This window comes from Poecile atricapillus, chromosome 4 (assembly GCF_030490865.1).
Source record: "Poecile atricapillus isolate bPoeAtr1 chromosome 4, bPoeAtr1.hap1, whole genome shotgun sequence".
In the NCBI taxonomy this organism is placed as follows: Eukaryota; Metazoa; Chordata; class Aves; order Passeriformes; family Paridae; genus Poecile; species Poecile atricapillus.
In genome coordinates this window covers 52,035,658-52,055,358 of record NC_081252.1, presented here as the reverse complement: position 1 = coordinate 52,055,358, position 19,701 = coordinate 52,035,658, and the positions used below count along the sequence as shown (strand labels likewise).

The following is a 19,701-nucleotide window of genomic DNA, read 5'->3' as shown; positions in this document are numbered from 1 at the left end:
TTGTGGAATGTTTTAACTTGATTGAATGTTGCTCAAAAGCTTTTGCCAAAGTTCTCTGATTTTCTAAGTTCCCAGTAAAGACTTTTTTTTGTTGTTTTGACTTCTTGAGAGTATCTTGTTGTTTCTCCCATGCATCTAACTCAGAATACGTAAAGAAAAGTAAGCACTTTTAAGTGTCTCATCAAGTGAGGTTTTAGTGGCCTTACTGCCTGTTGGAATGAGTCCAGATCCAAACTGATCACAAGGCTGGAGCACTTCTCCTAGAAGGACAGGCTGAGAAAGCTTGGGCTGTTCAGCCTGGAGAAGAGAAGGCTCCAGGAACCTTATAGCACCTTCTAGTACTTCAAGGGGACCTTCAGGAAAGCTGGAGAGGGACTTTCTAGAAGAACATATGATGGGACTAGGGGGAATAGCTTTAAATTAAAAGAGGATGGGTTTTGAGGAGAATTTTTCCACCCTGTGGACGGTGAAGCACTGGGACATGTTGCTCAGAGAAGTTGTGGATGCCCCACCCCTGGAATTGTCCAAGACCACACTGGATGGGACTTTGAGCAACCTGGTCTAGTGAAAGATGTCCCTGCTCATTAAGGCCACTTCGAATGCAAATCATTCTGTAAGGGCAAGAGAACAAAAGAAGCTGTATATGTCCAAGTAATGGAGAGGAGACAAAAAGCAGAAAGACAGCAGGAGTACTTAATGAGCACTTTGCAAGAGTATCTGACAAGAAAAGCCATTCAAAATTGAATTTATTATTAAGATACTTCTCCGAAGTCCAGTGAGTCAGAAGGATATCTTCCAGGCAATGGCTGGAGTAATTCAAGTGCAATCCATAACACTTGACCAAGAGGATGGTATAAAAGCTGCAATGAGAAGGGCTAGCATTCATTTGGCAAGAGTAGCAGCTCTTTTGCTCCTGTGGCGAAGTTACATTTTTAGAATCAGAAGAAGGCCAACAAAATAGTGGGAAGGGGAAGCAGCAGTACAAAGCCATAAACAGCACTAGCTAAAGAAAACACCTTGAATGTTTTCTTCATGAATGCCTCATAATCAAAACTGGACAGACTTAGCATTCTGTTTGGGTGTGTTTTCCAGGAACACAGCCAGAGGAAACCCAAGCAAACAATCTAGAAGAGCACAATGATTTTTTAGGAAATGGAAGTTTTAATCAGAGGTGTTTACATTTAACAAACAAGGGTAATCCTTATGCTTACAAAATCCAATTCTTGAAGACAAACCTCCTGCTTTCAATTAAATCATGACTATGAGTAAAAACAAATAATTTGGGTGGTTTGAAGTATCCTGGCATTCACTTGTTCTTCAGATTCAATCAGAACATATGAGCAAGATAAAAATCTACTACTAGAGTGAACTTCCCTCAGCTTGGATGAACAATAAAAAAGTGCTGGGCATGGCTGATTAAAAAAGAAGGGGAAAATAGCTACAGGTATCCAGTGGGCCTCCCCACCTCTGAATACTCTCTATAATCCAGTCTCGAAAACAGCGTTCTCTGGAAGACCAGAACTCCTAGTACCAAGGGAAAATCCCAGTTTTACCATCCACCACAAGACGAAAGAGAACCAACCACAAGAGAACACAAAAACAATCAACAAGTAACATCTCCAAGTTCAAATTTCTGCGTAATACTGTCCATATAAATAATTTTTTCTCAAATAACTGCTTCATTCTTTCTAGTGATGTGAAGAAGCCTAATTGGAAGGCAAGTTTCTGTTTTATGAAAATGTCTGAGGGAAGATATTTATATTCAAATTCAGAAAGAAAAAAAAATCCCTGTTACAAAATGAATAGATACATCCCTTGACAATCTAACCTGGCAGTTAGAAAACTCATCTGGGAGGTGGGAAGTCTATATTCAATCATTTGTTCTCTCTGTTTTAAAGAACTTGCAACTTATACCTCCCAAATAACTGCCCTAAGACTGAGGCTCATTTTCCAGCACCAAATTCCAACTCAGAACCATTTGTTTCTCCCCCTAACTAGCAAGAAATCATCTAAGCAGTACTATCAAATATAATTTGAATTGCATTTTTATAGTAAGCCATCTGCATCTTCTGCTATGGCAGAGTTATATAATAAATTATAGACAGGACTATCACTTTCAGTGACATGCAAAAAATGACAGCAAATAGCAGCATATTTTGAAAAAAATATTCGGTTTCTGTGAATGCTGCAGTAGAAGTCAGATAAACATTTATTTGTCCTGCCTTCCTTCCAGCAGTATTAATGAAATTTCAGCTATGGCAGATCCAGTAAAAAGTAAGAGAAAATGTGTTTTCCTGTATTTTAATTTGGTTTTCTCCAGCTCATTCAGGAGGGACATAGCAAAAAATAAAACTGAATAAATAAGGCAGAAGCTGCATGCAGTAAGGTCCCAGGAGACACCAAGTTAAGTTAAATTTTCTTTAAGGAAATGTATTCATGGCAGTATGTTTCCCAGCCTCAGGCAAGAGCCTTTCAGATTCTTAAATGTTTAACTCCAATGAAAAAGGTGAAGGTATTGCATCAAATTTACCTTTGTGAAGTATAAATTGGACTGAAACTTGAAACCATCTTATTTTTGAGCAAACCATACAATGAGAATACTCTTCATAAATTTTACAAAGAGAAAATGTATTTAACAACTCTTGACTTTCTAATTTTTTTGGGTTTTTTTCACATGCTTTTATACCATCTTTCTTTCAGCTTTCTTTCTCATACAGTCAATCAATCCTATGTCAGGTCTCTTCTTTTTTTTTTTCCCTACTCTTGTATTTTAATGTATTTCATTTCTCCTGATAATGACAAGTCTTTACTTTTGTCTTTACTGCAGAATCTCTTGGTGTTAATTGTTTCAAAAACTTCTGTCTACTCCTTTCAGAAGATTAACTGGAGGTTTTCTTTCATGAAGGTTGAAAATATGAACAATAAAAACACCTGCTTGCTTTAATAACCCTCTGTTTTCAAGGATCTCATCCATAAATTTTGAAGATTGTTTCCTAATTTAAAATTGAAGTCCACCTACAAACTTCCAACTTTTAGCCTTCACCTATTGCTGCCACATTTACTCTTTCAGAGCCCATTTGTTTCTAATCATGGTGTCCCCTCAGTCCTCATTCCAACGACCTTTTAGTTAAAATATCTCAAGTCAGCAAACTTCCAGTCTTTCAACTAACACGGAATCCAGGATTGCATCCCAGCTCATAGGCGGAATTACGAGCCCCGGCAGTATTCCAGCACTAAAACAGCAATGTCTAGGTGCACCCCAGCACCTCTCAGCTCTCCACCACCACCCCTCCAGCACTTGGTTTTCTTGGAAAGAGAAGGAAGCTGTGTTTTCTCTCACTGACTTCTCAGTATAGACAACATATGGCTCAAAACTGTGAGGCAATCTGCTCAGAGTCTGGCTGCACTCTCAGCTCTAACTCAATAAAGCTTTTCACTTGAAGTTTCTATGAATGCAATTCCTTGGGGACAGCACTGAAAGCCCCAGTTCATCTCACATCCAGCCAATGCAAGCCTGGTTCGATCAGCTCTAATAGATTTCCATTTGTACAAAGAAAAAGGAGGGGGAAATTTTGCATTTTTCTTTGCCTATCCATATGTAGCTCATCAAAGTCCAGTTTCCCACCTGCAATTCTTTAAACTATCTATGTAGAAGGAAATATGAAACAGACGGATTTCTTCCCCCCTGGATAAATTAAGATCAATTCCCCTGTCATGCACTAGTGCTAAGGCACTGCCATCTAGTGTGGAAAATCGATATAACAAAGAAAGAGGAAAAATAGAAAGGGAAAAAAAAAAGATAAAGTGCATTTGCAAAAAGGCAGATGAAATTCTATTGACTTCCATCAATTTTGAATACTCACTCATGATATTCATAACATTCATCGTTCCACTTTATGGTAAAGCACAGAAACCCTCCCTTTTAATGAAAATCCCCGACCTGGTAGGCTGCAGTGGATTCCATTGGATGGTACTGCATCATGTTAGACAAACTCAACAGAGCCCTTAGTCCCAGTAGCTTCATTTGGTGTCACTCTATGAAACTAAAATTCTACAGTATTTAATGGTAGGAATCTCTTGGTAAAAAACAGCTTTTTCTTAATTGCCACATATTTTACTGCAAATTTAGTTTCAAGACTTGATTCTCTAAATCATGTTCTATGGAAAGCATTGCAACATAGCAATCTGCAAGACCAGAAAATTAGAAATTTTTGGGTTTTGCCACTTTGTGCACTAGCTGAAGATTTTCTCTTGCCTTCCAAACACTCCTGTCCATGCAGCCCCAGTTTCCTTTGTTTTATGTCCTGTGAAATTACCTACAATTATTCAATGAACATGAAAAGGATTTGACCTGTTTTGCTTGGACCAGCTTTGTACAGATGAAGTTAAATACACATGACATGAGCCAATGGAGCATAGATAGGATAAATTTACAAAAGTTGCAGAGCCTTCATAAAGACCAGTGATTGTAAGCACCTTTATATTTAGTATTTCTACAACTTTTGTAATCTCTGTATTACTGCTGTTATGATCAAGAATTTTAAACACTTGAGTAACACTGTTGCCAACTTCTTTCCAGAACTGCAGCAAGACAGTTTTATGTTAGGCTGGTACGGATATTCTGTATCATCCCAAACAAAACCCTCTTTAGAACACAAGCTACATCAGCGACTGAAAATTCACACAACACAAGCCAAAGTGTTTTAAACACCGTGTCACTTAAGTTTTGATTTTTGATTTAGTGTGAACATAGAGGGACAGACTAGCTGACACCATCAAGACATCCAGATGTTCTCTAAGTGAATCTAGCTGAGCTCATAACAAGGATATCTGTACCAATCTGCCCAAACCCTCCATGGCAATAAACAGTGATGGAAATACACTATATGCCCCACCTAGGAGAATAACTTTTGAGAAGAAAACATATTACTAGGCATAACTGACAAAATTTCATTATTATTGAGTGTTTTGACAACCTACAACTGACACAAGAACTTACTTAAGATCTTTTCATTATGCTGCTTCTCTGTGACCATGTATCTATATTTAAAAATAGATATAAGGTGTCAGTCAAAGTAAGCAATATTTCTGTTTTAGTTTGTTGTCATAAGGGAATTTTTAACAGCACAAAGAACCTTCAGCTACATCACTTCAGCAATCTTTTCAGTAATGTGGGTAAAGCAAGAGGAATAGCCAACATTCTTTTATATATACAATCCTAGCTACTAGTGCCTCATGTTCTATTCTTACATTAAAATTTCAAGAAGGAAAAAATTCAAACTTTTGAAATATCCTCATAATTAACTACCTTGTATTTATGCTATGCATCCAGTCTGCAGTGTATTGCTAACTAGTAACTCCATATTGTTCATATTTCCTTTACTATTATTTTTTTAATAGTAAAAAAGACTACCAAAATAATCCTCTTCAGCATTTTTGCAGTTGCTACATAAATTGACTCAAGCTATGCTAGGGGAAAAATACAGAGGCTGAAAAACAGCAGCAAAAAATATGTCACAATAAAGAAACTCAACACTGATTAAAACCATCAAAATGGAGAAAAACCCCAAGAAATCCAAGGCAGGCTGTCACCTTTATGAGAGATAGCACCAGAATCTGTCCAAAAAATGACAGTAAAAATGATTAAAGTTTTAAACAGTGGTGATTTTCTAAAACTGTGAGAGTTCTTTCTTTAAGCAACATGTGATCAACAACCACAGTGCTATCCAATATGCAGTTTGATTACTTTTTCAGATACTTTATTAGCTGTGGCCTATTTAACATTCTATGGTTTTGAGTTTGGGGCAGAAAGTCCTGTAAGAAACTTTATCCCGAAGCTATAGTTTCCATTCTGATAGGGCACACTGATAAGTAAAAAGACAGCATAAAGCTAAAGCTTTGAAGTTTTTGACTTTGAGAACAATCAGAATTTATGGCTTTCTAGCATCTACTTAATTTTCCTGCAGCAGTTCATTTCTCCCTTTGTGTTTGCAAATAGCCAATGTCAAGGTAAATCACATCACAGAAGAGAACCGCAAGATGACTTAGGAGATCAAGATGACTTAGGAGATGCCCAACATCCTGCTCAAAAGCACAGTCAGTTATGAGGCTGGATCAGATTAGCAGGGCTTGATCCAGACAAGTCCTGAAAGCCTCAAAGGATGCACAACATGCACAGCATCACTGCACAGACTGTTCCAACACCTCCTTAATGCAGAAAATGTTTTGCCTTTCATCAAGGAACTTTTAAGTCTATTAAGAAGCTTGAAGGCTGAGTGTTACGTGCCTACCACATGTAACATTTAACACTCTTAATTTCCTGATCCACAGTCTAAAACCATACACCTTTTTGAACAGAAATTATGCCAACATGCTCTGGACCAGCAGTAATTGTCTAGTAATTTGCAATAGCCTTGTTATATAACTGCTTGAATAGAAAGTAAATAGCTTTTACTAGCATTGCTTTCACTGTTACAAACTGACTTAATTGGGCAAATTAATGAATGAGAGCTAACCACTGCTAGAAATCAAGGTGAACTTCAATAAAATATCAGTTTCTGGATTGCTGAACCTATGCTATAACCACAGGGTAAGGAAGGAAAGAAGTAAATGCAGTTTATTGCCAGTCACAGAGGTGATAAGAAAAACTAAATTTTTCAAACCAACAGTCTAAATTCAAATTTGTCTAGCCCTACTGCTTGCCTGGTACTCAAAGTGCAGATAGAAATTTTCACTGAACCTGACTGGATTTTCTGAAAACACATTCAAGATTGAAAGTATTGATTTGGAGGTCAATTTTAGCCTCCTATTATTTTCAAATGTGATTCATTACACATGGTTCATTCAAAAGGTTAGATATTTTTGCGAGTAATCTCACTATGATGACAGAGGATAATCCTGATTGCAAAACCATGTATTGAAATATTTCAAAAAACCAAAAGATATCTTCTCAATGTTCAGGATATTTTTACTGTGTTCAGAAAATGCAGCCAAGCAACCACTCCAGGTTCCTTTGGACCTTTATGCATTATGTGTGACAATACAAAAAGTCTTGCATTAATATTATATTAATATTATCATTAATATTAATTGTAAATGAAACAATTTGCCATAGTCCAAAAAGCAAATATTTTTTTACCTTTTTTTTTTTTTCAGATTACTTATTGTTTATAACAACTGCTTTCTCCCTCCATAATTTGGAGGCAAATAAAGAATATTTAGCTTAACTATATTAAGTTTGAGATTATTATCGAATTTAAGATGCTTCAGCAGCATGGCTGCAGGAACACAGTGTGTCATACCACTGCAAAAACATTAATTAAATGCAACTCTGGTCTTACTGGTGCCTTTGACCAAGAACCCTTTGGTTCTCCTGCATAAAAATAACTCACTAATAAGGATTGCTCACATATTTTGTGCTACAACAAGTTTTCAAATTGTTTCAAAAATGCCCCACCCCGGACTCATTGCTCAGGCACTGAAGCAGACCTGTGATGATGGTGCCTGGCCAGAGGTCCTTGGAGGATGCAGCTCTTGGCTTATTTGCTGGTTTACACTGAGGGCAGACATGGCCTCAGTGAATACAGCATATGTTTATATATATTTATATCTTTATGTATCTATATACACCTCCAGGGCTGTACTAGCCCTGAAAGGCCCACTGGGCTTCCCCACCCTGCCCAGGACCCATTCCAGCTGTCCCCCTCGGGATGGCAGACCCAAGGCAGCAGCACACTCTCCAGCTCCCCTCTCCATTCCCCATGGCCTTACACCCACCTTGCCAAGTCCACCCTAAAGCTCACACATGTGCATTTGGCAAGGGTGACCAATGTTCAGCCTTGCTCCTAAGCCCACATCTGACCCCTCATATCAGAAAAGCAAAAGCATCTCCTGAAGACATGGACTTGCACAGTCCATGCAGCTTTTATTGATGGCATCCCTGGAAATGGGATTTAGGAAGGAAGCACTGCCAGGAGACAGTCGCTGGGGAACTGATTAGACAGAGCATTTAACCTAATCTCCTCTGCCACAAGCATATTCTGCTTCCTGTAATCAAATGTGATCACAGATGCAATTATTTAGGGGCATAATTCCACGAATTTAGACACCAAACTACTTCAGCTACAGGTGGAAAAAATAAATACTGAAAGTAGAGAAATAAAAATGTGAGTGTTGTTATGACTGGAGGCTGAACTATTAGACAACTATAAACTTTGCAGGTTATGAGGTAAAACTTCAAAAATTCCAATAATCTTCAAGTATCTAAATAACAAACAGCTCTGAAAAGTTTGTCCCTTCTATCCTAAATAATTACAGGGTTATTTTGAAGCCAAAGGATGTCATTATCTGCTACTCCATATGTTCTGGGGGGAACAAAACCACACAGACTGTGTCTCTCTCTGTCTACAAGATTTAGAGAGGTTATATTCATTTCCTGTATCCCCAGAAACAAACTGATGTTTGTGTGAAGATGAGAAATTTATATTTGCAAGCTATGACAACATTAAGATAGGTAAACAAGCACAGCTTTCTGAGGGATTGGTAACATGGAAAATTGAAGTCTATGGGTCCTAGCAAAGTAAAAATTCCAAGCAGGATTGTTAATGACAGTGGTCTTAGCTCCATTCCTTAAAGAGTTTTGTTTTACTCTCTAAATATGATAAGGCTTAACTACAAATACAGATTCTGAAAACTCCTTCCCCAGAGAAGGGGTACATCAAATGGATAAGTCATGCAGAAAGGCAGGTGTGGGATTTGATAACAAAATTTTGAAATTAGAAGAGGACAGAAACAACCTTGCTTGAACAACAGTCCCATTCTATCTTGCATCATAAATAGCTAAATTATTTTGTTCTTTCTTTTTTTTCCCGAAGTCCATGTAGCTTCAGCAATATTGATCACATTTGTATAAAGCTGTATAATGGTATTTTTAGGACAGAATGATTGATATTTATATTGCCAAACACTGGAAAGAGACAAAAATAGATGGAAAGGCAAGAGTAGCCATGCCTTTACTTTGTTTCAGAACTGCTCAAAAGCCACAGTAGGCATTAACAACAGAAATAGCAACAGCTATCTGAAAAGAACAATACTGAGGAGTGACTGCCTATAAAGGGGTGACTGTGAGAAGAAAGGGAAAGAAAATGTGTTTACTAAGCAAAACTAGCAAAAAGTGATGTTTAGTTTTAATCTTTCTGCACTGTATTATCTACACACTACACTGATTAAATTGTTGGCACTCAGTTTTACTGATTTATCTGCCTTCCAGCCCTTCTGTAGCTGATTTTCATATTATTTTGTATTCATGAGTTTCAATGAGAACTGAAAACAAGAGAAAACTTGGATTAAGAACCAGAGTGTTAGAGAATACTTTTGTCCACAGAATGGACATTTGTCATTACTCTCCAAGTTTTGCAGGTGTGGTAATTTTAATCATGATTTGAGTAACAAAAGAGGGAGAATCTCAATTAAACTGTTAGTAAGAGGTTATGAAAGTAACTCTTTCATAGAAAAATTGTTTATATGCTCATGAATATATTAAATACTGGAACTTTTTGCTCCTATCATTAAATAAAGAGTTTCACAGATCCCTGTGACATATATAAAAGATTCACTGATACAAAGCTTTTGGAATGATAGGACACTTTTATTAATTTCTGTGGAATACACCTACATAGTTATAATCCTTGAAAGAACCTCTCAACATCTACATTCAATAAAATGTCGAACAATTTCTACTCATTTAAGCTGCAGGAGACTGTTTACAACAAAATGTGACTAGTCCCTGAGGACTAGCACTTCTCTCTTTGGGAATATTTGTTAATACTAATAAAGGGTAAAACCCAGCAAAGGTGAAAGAGAAAAGACACAAATATATCTGACGTTTAGTGTACAAAAAATAAAATACACTTAGTTTCTGAATAGTATCTTTCTGCTAATACAAAAAGAACATCTCTATAAGTATTAAATACAGTGCAACTGAATGTATGCTAAGCAAAGACTTGGAATATTTACTTTCAATTATAAAAGTCAATGATGATTGATTTTTCCCCCCAGTTTCTCAGCCCACACCTTCTACCCCTCAAGAGGTGTGCAGAATTCCACAGTGCACTAGTTGTCGTGAGTAGTTGCACTTGTAACCCAATTGCTGTCTCTGGATTGAGTTAGTCACAGCATTTTATTTTAAAGCGTTGTACCATTCCCTTCAAAAGGAAGTACTATTATTTTTTATTCTATAAGCTACTCTAGTTTGCTTCATTTGCTACGTGCATGTCATAGGGAGAGAAAACAGGTCAGGTGGAGGGTACGTGCCTGGAGCAGTACAAAGCCAAGCCAGAGGCAGTGGCGGGCCCCAGAGGCAGCAGCCCCTGTCTCTGCACCTCTTGCTCAGAGCCTCTGCCACAGGGTTCAGGCATGTGGGGAACAATGAGACAAGGCATGACTGCATTTTGACCCAGCTTCTCTCAGCTGCAAGATATTGATGAGGGAATCATTGTACCAGCTGTAACTCAGAGCAGTCTTCACGCAGACCCGACAGCACAAAGAATGGGCAAACATGCTGTTCCCTATCTCTGACGGCAAATCCCCTCTTTTGAGCAGCCCTGGAGAAGACAAGATACAAGTAATTTCACAAAGAAATAGTATTTGCATAAAAGTTTTTAAAGCATTGTATTCATCTTGTTGCTAGAATCATGAAGCCCATCAACACCACCGTGATTTTTACTGTTGAAGTCCCCAAAATATTTAGAGCTGTGATGATATGAATGGAGTTGCACCTTACAGCAAGACGCACCCTATAGTTTGTCTTCTGAAGCTACGCTGCCAAAAAGTAACGAACATGGTAAGTCTATTTACCACAGTCTCATAAAATGCAAGCAAAATGGAATGGCATTGGTTTCTAAAGTTGCCATAAAAATTACAAATCATCACTGCTTAACTTCTGACAGGATTTTGTGTACTAAAAACAGTTATGAAACCAAATAACCACACATGTAGTTTGAATTTTCACCTTCATGTGAGGGATTAGCATAAGGTTATTTGTTGCTTCAGTCTCAGTGAAGTTGCAATTTTGAATGGAACTTGATTCTGAGTTGCACACACTGTTGATCCTTATATATATGATTAGTTCCATTTAGGTCAAAGAAAAAAAAAACAAAAGGAATTAATTCACTGAATATTCTTGAATTTATATGAGGTAAAAGCTAAATGGCTTGAAAATAAAAAATAAAAATAATACAAAACATTTAAATGGAAGTACTTCATCTCGGCTGAGAATGATATTTTACACATAGGACTTTTTTCTCCTAACGTTTATTCAATATATGAATTTTAAGTAGAGTATAAATTACTTCTTCTGAAAAAGAACATGCAGTTTGATCAAGCTGGAGTGAACAACCTCCCCAGGAAATCCATCATGAAGCATTCGATTTTCTAAAGCAAAATGAAATTTGCCTAGTAATTTTTTTAGAGAATTTTCCACTGGACTTCCAGTGGCTTGGTTTATAAAAGAGCTATGATTTGAATGGCATTATTACTCCACATGGTTTAGGGAATAAAGGTCTTGTAAGGAGAAGTGAAACAAAATCATCCTTGGATATAAAAATCACATTGGTTTGTTAGGTTAGGATCTTAGCTGGTATAGTGCCTCCAACTTTTTTCAGCCACAGTCAAATAACCACCAACCAAATGAGCAGTCTGTAGTGTGAAAAGCCCTGCAAACACAACCCTGGGCAGCTTAACTCTGTAACAGACTTCTTACATGACTCTAGCAGTAAAGCACTCCAAAATGGGAGATGGAAAATCAGAAATAAAATCTGGGAGTGAATGCAGAGTGGGGCTGTGCCGTTCTCCTGTCCCGCAGCACGAGTGACACCCGGGACCCGCCGAGTTGCTGAGACAATCAATGCAGGGCAGTGCTGAGCTTGCTGCCAGATCCGCTAAGCACCACATCAGTCTCGAGCTGCTTCGGTCCCCAGCAGGGTGAGATGGACACACACCACTCTGTGCACTTTCCTTCTTGACCCATCTGGCTATTCTGAGCTCAGCCTTACACTGGTAACACACCAGAACTGCTGGCCACTTGCACCAGGCCATGCTGGTGTGCAGCTGGACCACAAAGAGGACCTTTCTTGTGCCTCTTCTCTCCTCACAACCACGGGATCTTACTTTTCACCCCCAAAAGACCTGCCTGAGCAGCTTTTAATTTCTGAAGAGCTGTGTTTAAATGTGGAACTGTGGCAAGAAAGGGATAAAGCGGCAATCAGTGAACACCCTCTTGATGCAAATCTCAGTGAATTTTTGTTAGCCACACAAATTCTCACCACAGTGTAACAAATGTGGTACTTGCAGCAAAGGAGACCAGCCATAGTTAAATTCCAGCCATATCATACTGCAAAAGCAAACCTTGCAAAACACATTCTATTAGCAGCAATGTTTTAATTTTAAATCATCTGCCTGGAACAATATTAAAAGGAAAGCTTTTGTATGCATAACTTCTGTGCTTGAACAGTAGATAACTAGAATTTCATGTTGACACTAAAGAAAAAATAAAATATGATTTTCTCATCTTACTGTGGAAAAATAAACATTTCCCTGCAACTACTGTCAAAAATCCTTGAAAATCTATGAAATGATCTGACACCAAGAAGTGGTTCTCCTGCAAAATATTACAGATCCAGGAAAGTCAGCTTTTCTAATACTGTCACTTTTTTCCCCAAGAAATCCACAAGAAATACCAGTGTGGGATAACACAAAACCAGTGTGTTTCCATTTCCCGATGTCAAAAATAACGGCTGCTTCCATCAATTCTTGATTATTCTTTATCTAGCATTGATCCTGGTATATAATTTCCAGGACAGTTGATTTTCTTATCTCTAGTTAATCTCCAATTCTATTTTTAAAATATCACACAACAGTTTCAACACTCAGCTTTAAATATTAAAAAGGCTCCACAATACTTAAAAATATGATTTTACTGTAGTAAGACCAGAAACTGGAGACAATTGATAAAATGGAAGCACAAATCATTGTATTGATTTATGCATACTTTGATTGAAGTGTAAAAAAAATCAAGAGGTTCCTGGCACAGTTTTTCACTGCAGCAGTGTCTTAATATCAGCTGTAGAGGACTGCAGGTTATTTTCATTTTTTATTAAAAAGTCAAATCTGTTCAAACTTCTTTTTAATCTCATATTTTAAAATAATTCTGAGATGAAGTCTATTGATTGAAATGATGACTAACATCAGAATACCAATTTCAGTAGACTAGATTATCACACATATCAAGTGGCAGCATAAGAGTAATATTATTAATTATTACTGCAAACTTTGATTCATCCCTTTGCATTCAGGAACATGTATTTTGGAAGAATGACAAGATAAGGAGCAGTCTATTGTTTATTTAACTTTAGGCTGTATTAAGAGTTGAGCTGAAATCCTAAAGCAGAACATGCCAAAATTCTGCGTCAGTTTTCCAAAATCCAAGGACTGCCTATAAAACCTCTCTTTAAAGGGCTTTGCTCAATAGTTCTGTCAGAAACATTTCGAGTTCTTTAAACTGTTAGAAATCTGAAGCTTTTCTACACTATGCTTGTGGTACTGATTTATTCCTTCACATCATCCTGCCCCACCAAAAATTTGTATTCTAATCTTTCAGGCTCTGGTTCAGATTCAAAGTAAATTGTCCAAATTTATCTCCATGTGTCACAGAGATGTAATACCCTTCTTTTTTTTTTTTTTTTCCTTCGTCCCCTTTTTTCTCCTCAATATCTTACATATATTTTTTCCAGATTAAAAAAAAATAGCACAGATACACTCCACATATTATAAACTCCACCAAAAATGCAGGGATGGATGGAGAACAGCTTGACATGGTCACAGTAACCACTTGCAGGTTACCACCACTCTGCCCTCAAAAGAGCAGTTTAGGGTTATCTGCCAGCCCACCAACCCCTCACTCTCCCAGTAGAATGCTGAAGTGGATTTTGCACTTACAGAGCAACTAACATCTCAAAGTATTTTACATGCAACGACACAATCTACGTTGGTTAGGTTTCGTTGTTGTTGGGTGGGTTTTGGGAGGAGGTTTCTGGTATCATTTTGTTTGGGCTTGGGTTTCTTTTTTTTTCTAAATTCTATATTGCCTCCTAAAAATTCATTGTTTCTAACTGCTTATTCCCCATCTGATTACAAAATTATTATAACTTGTTTATGACAATTTCCACAGCATCCAATGTAATCTCAGAGTGCTGTGACTTCAAGTGGAAAATAAGCACCATAAATCCATGCTAATGTCACCTGTTACCAAACAAAAACAAGAGAAAAGGAAAACAGAAGCTGTTCTATGTGAAACAGGAGTGTCAACATAGAAAGCATGTCGAAGTTTTCAGGAAATATTACTGTATTCTTCTTATAATAAAGATGTCAGTTCAGCACAGTAAGCTTTCAGCTGAGCACAGACTCTCAACACCCCTAAGTCACATTGCATAGCAGATGTTAAAAGTAAAATCCATTAGGACTAATTAGATTCTACAGAAGAAAAAAAAACTAGTGATAGCATGCACGGGCAATCTTGCACAGGCAACAGTACTGAGAGATACCATGAACCACAAAAAAAAAGCCAAAAAAAAAACTCCCTCAAAAACATTAAACATGTAAATTTCACCCTTTTCTCACAAAGATGTCAGCTAACAGAAAACATGTTACAGTGCTTGCAGCCACAGGAAGAAGCAAGGCCTCCTGTCTCCAGTTAGAAGCAACTTTTGTGAAGGCCATAACCTATCGCACATCAACAGGTAATTAATTAATCTGTCATCCTCTATGGCAGTGTGAAACTAAGCAGTAGAAGAGTTCAAGCATCCTTCCCAAACTGTATATGCATTTCATGTTACACTAACCTGACCCAAGTCATCCTCATGTGTGTTAATGTGAGAGTGCTAATATAGAATGGGGCCAAAAAATAAAAATAAAAATAAAAAAAGTTTGTGGTACTCTCCAATAGAGCCTTCTCACTACCACATAGAAGTTCAGTCCTTTAACTGACTATTAAGAGACAGAAACAGGATTTGTAATGGACATGTGGAACAGATCTATGAGCACTTTCCAGAACTGAGCCACCAATGCAAGGTACAGGCTAAATTCTGGCCATGTACTGTGTAGACAAATTAATCTGTCATTGCATATGTGATAGCTCAAACACCACTAGAGGCAAAGAACTTAAGTTTTTTTTTTTTAATAGGATTGATACATAATAAGAAGGAAATCTGGTTTTGTATTTGTCATAACACGTTGCCAAAGGCTGAAGTATTATTTCCTGGTAAAAAGTGTCAAACAACCTCCAATTCTCCCATCAGAATTAGTCTGTAACTACTCATTGATGCCTAGATATTAGGCAGTTCATAACTGAGTTAAATATATATGCACTATCCCAGGTGAATTTGATCTTCCAGAATGTTTAAGAATATAAAGTAATTTCCATTTTTCTTAGAAAAGTGATAGATGAACATTTCAACTCAAAAAACTTAACAAAGTTTGAGAGATCTAGAAACGGACCTGAAATGTTTCACAAACCACAGATTAAACCTTTGTCTTTCTTTAGTAGCTCTTGGGGAGAAACTCATTCAGCCACTTATGACCTCAGAAAACAGACAGAATGAATGCATCCTCATGTATGTTTCCAACCACTTTACTATCTACCATTACTAGGGAACAGAATTGTCCACAGTCCTCAGGAGAAATGGTGAAAAAGAAGTTTATGTGACTGCTATGGACTTATAGACCAACAAATAGTACAGCTGCTGTTGGTTGCAGATGCACATGCTGTGAATAACAAATGCAAATGCAGGTACAGCTTTTTCCAGTGGGATATAAAACTAGGTTTCTTCTTCGCTAGCTCCAAATTAAGTCTCAGGCAGCATCCAAAACTGGAATAGGCTCCCTAAAGTCTTTCATCTTGATATTTTTGCCTGTAAGACACAGTCCAGGGTTGGACACGAGAGCTCTTGAAATCAGCAACTTCCCACCTAAAACTGGTTCCTTTTTGGGGTTCATGGGGACATTGGGTAAAGAATAAACTGAAAAGCGACTGCTCTTCTCCTTGTGTATTAAACTCTGCTCATGAGCAAGGAAGGAACATGGTCCTGGCTAATGCTGTTGGGGAGTTTACAGCCAGTAGCTCTCTTCTCACTCTTAGTGCAGAGCACAAGGCTTCCAAGGTTCACTCTCCCTTTGCTGGATTCTGTGCAGCTGTCAGGCAAGGTAGCAGCACATACACAATCCATCCAAACTTTATTATAATTATTATTATAATAAAGTGCTGTTTAATCAACAGTCTCCAAAAATTGGACATCTAGTCAGACAAAAAAAAAAGACAACAAAAAAACTAAAGTATTTACTTCAAGCACTGTTTCACATGTTTCTCTTCCCATTTTGGCGATTTTCTTAAGTGTTGTTTTCATCTTGCTATATTTCAGAGAAATGTATCTGATCATAAAACAAGGTATAAAGTCGTTACACAAAAAAGTTTCTAAATGTATAACAAGCTACCAAAATTAAAATATGCTTAACATCTTGTCAGCCTATTTTTATCTTTGCCATTTTTTATATTCAGAAGTAAAACAAAACCCCCACCCAAAAAAATTAAGTAAAACCATAAATCTTCACTTAACTCTATCAGTTTAGGTAATTAACTATTTTACTTTTCACAACATCAGAAGCTTGAAGACTAAAAACCAAAACAAAAATCACAACATACATCCAGTTCATTTCTGGCATTATTCCAAATAAACCAGTATTACACTGCAGATTAATTTGGAACACTGATGTGAATTAGAGGACTATTCTATATAGCAACCTCATCATAACACACACAAAAAAAACCCCAAAACATTATGAGCATCACAAATGCACACAAAAAATTATGCAACTACAATTTTTTTTCTAAGCAAACAGTACATACTATCTCAAGAAGGAAATTTTACTATTTAGAAGATAATTATGTCAAATTTTCTGAGGAAGAAGGTTTAATAATCAAGTAAAACACTTGACAGAATTCCACCCAGGACAATGTGAAGCTCCTCTAGAGCTCAGTTTTCACATATCCTACTGAAATATGACCAGTGATAAGTCATGCAATGAATCTTCAAAAACTGTTTTAATCCAGTTTCAAAGACTGATCTGAGTACTCAAGTCCACTCGGCAAATGGAAGTCACCATCTATACAATATAGAGCAATATAAACTAATTAATTTCTTCTCCCAGTAGAAAACCATTCACATTTCACTCCTCTATTAAATACCTTGCCTAAGTCCAGGATAGCAGGGCAAACAAGCTGCTTCTGTTCAGCTGCCTTACGAGTGAAGTTAGTTAGAGGCTGCATCTCCCACCTCACAATTGCTCTGCCTTCTTTGCTCAGAGAGCACGAAACCCCACAGAGGCAGGAGACGAAAGAAGTGAATGCAGAGCACATCTCTCTTCCACCGGCTCACTCGACTCTCAAACACATCTGTAATGTTTAAGACTGCCTCTGCCTTTCAAAAACAAATCTCTGCCAGGGGATGGTGTTCTCGATCCAGCTGCGGTTTCATGACCCTAACCCGCTGTTCAGCCAGTGCCCTACATAGCGCTACACACTTTGCCAGACTGAAACTCATTCGTCATCGCTCGGTTTTCCTATCTGCGAGTGACCCGAAACCTTTAAGGCTACCCACAGCCAACCAGCGAAGTTGCTTAGGAGCTGTGTAATGGCTATGGAGTGGTTTATTTTCTCTTTTCTAATTTTCGTCCACCTTGGAGCCAGACTCTTTCTTGCTCCTTGGGAAGTTGGTTGTGCCCTCGCTGTCCCTTCCCTCACGGGGACCGTGCCCAGGCGCAGTGCGCTCACTTGAAGGAAACGCAGCGATAAAATATTAAAACCCTTCCTTGCTCGGGGATGTCTGCGTCGCCTCGCTGGCGGTGAGCACCGCTACCCTCCGCGCCGGAGCCGGGGCCGTGCCCGCCCGCACCGCGCACCGCGCCCGCCCAGCGGGACAGGGACACCATCACCCCCACCCCCGAAGGCCGTAGCCCCCCGATCCGTAACCACTGCCCCTTCCCCTGGGACACCCCGACACGTGGGGGCTACATCTCCCCTCGGCACGGAAAGGCGGGATCAGCCCAGGCTGCCCCAGGGAGTGTGTGCAGGGAAACGCTCCCACGCCGCGCTCCGGACGGGGCATTTCAGGCAGTCCCGTCCCGCCCCCACAACTCACAAAATGAAATTTGAACCATGGCGGTGACAGAGCGGAGTGAGGGGAAACGGGGCAGCCCCCATTTCTCTCCAGCTACATGTTGCTTTGGGACAGCAAGGGCTCTGGAGGTGCAGCTGTACTTCAGGCGCGCACCACCATGCACCCGCCGGAACGAGGGCGAGGGGCACGACACCGGGGCGCGGGCAGCACTTACTGAAGAAGATGTACTCCGTGTAGCTGCTCCAGATCTTGTCGTCCCTGTACTGGTTGATGAAGGCGGCGGTGCCGGTGGAGTTGCAAGCCACCATGTGGAAGCCCGCCTCGGAGAGCCGGTCGAAGGCTTGCTCCAGGTAGGTGAATTTGAGGTAGAAGCGGGAGGTGTACTTCTCGGGGGGCCGGTCGGGGTCACGGCTCTCGTTGAGGGTGTCTCCGAAGACCTCCTTAGCCAGGGCGATCCTGCCGCACACCATGATGCGGGCGACGCGGCGGAACTTGGCGTCCGCCTGGTTGTCCCGCACCGTGGTGTAGGAGCCGCGGTAGCCCACGGTGAGGAAACCCGAGCGCTTGTCCAGCGCCGCCCGCTGAAGCCGGTCGCTGCTGCCCTGCGAGTTGCTATCCTCCAGGTCGCTCTGGCAGCCCTCGTCGTTGAGCGAGCTCTGCTTGGTGACCTTGGGCGACAGCAGCTTCACCAGGTCGCCCAGCTGGAAGTACTCGGCCTCCCGCAGGAGCCGTTCCTTCTCGGGGAAGTGCTCGGGCAGCGCCAGCTGCTTGTCCCGCAGGTAATCCAGCACGTACCTGAAGAGGAAGCCGTCGCGGTCGATGAAGAAGCGCGCCCGGCTGTCCCTGGGCAGCTGGCGGGCCGCCGCCGGGCCGCCCCGGCACGGGGAGAACATGGTGGCCAGCGTGCTGTCCGGGACGCTGAGCAGCGTGGAGTGCCTCGTCACGTACACCTGGCCCCCCACGTTCAGCTCCACCACCTCGGGGAACGGCGAGCCCGACGGCCCCGATACCATGTCGCTGATGGGCAGGATGCTGCCGCCCGCCTCCTTCAAAGCCATGGCTGCGAGCGGGCGGCCGCGAAGGAGGGTCTCCCTCCTAAAAAAGCCGGCCTCCCTCCACCCCTCCTTCCCTCCCCTCCCCTCCACCCACACCTCCCTTCCTCCTCCTCCTCCTCCTCCTCCTCCTCCTCCTTCTCCTCCTCCTCCTCCTCCTTCCCCCCCTTCCCCCCTTCCCCCCTTCCCCCGCCGCCCGGCGCGCCCGGAAGCGCCTGGACGGAGCCGCTGCTCCGCCGCCCTCCGGGGCGGCCGGACCCCGGCCCGGGCGGCCCCTCGCTGCCCCGGCGGTGGGACGGCCTGGGCTGGGCTCCGAGCTGCCCCGGCCCGGCCCGAGCCGAGCCCGGCGCCCCCGGCGCTGCCTGCTCCGCCCGGGGCGCGGGGCCCGCAGCCGCGCTGGCCGAGCGGAGCCGGCTGCCACTTGG

General features: G+C 40.6%; 1 protein-coding gene across 1 annotated transcript in view; it reads right to left on the bottom strand.

Moving 5' to 3' along the window:
* KCTD8 (potassium channel tetramerization domain containing 8) overlaps positions 1 to 19,308 on the bottom strand; it is a 90,156-nt gene extending 70,848 nt beyond the window's left edge. Inside the window, exon 1 of the mRNA XM_058838037.1 lies at positions 18,439 to 19,308. Coding sequence (XP_058694020.1) covers positions 18,439 to 19,282 — 844 coding nt within the window. The 5' untranslated portion in view covers positions 19,283 to 19,308. The remainder of the gene's footprint in view (positions 1 to 18,438) is intronic.
* Between the last annotated feature and the right edge of the window lie 393 nt (positions 19,309 to 19,701).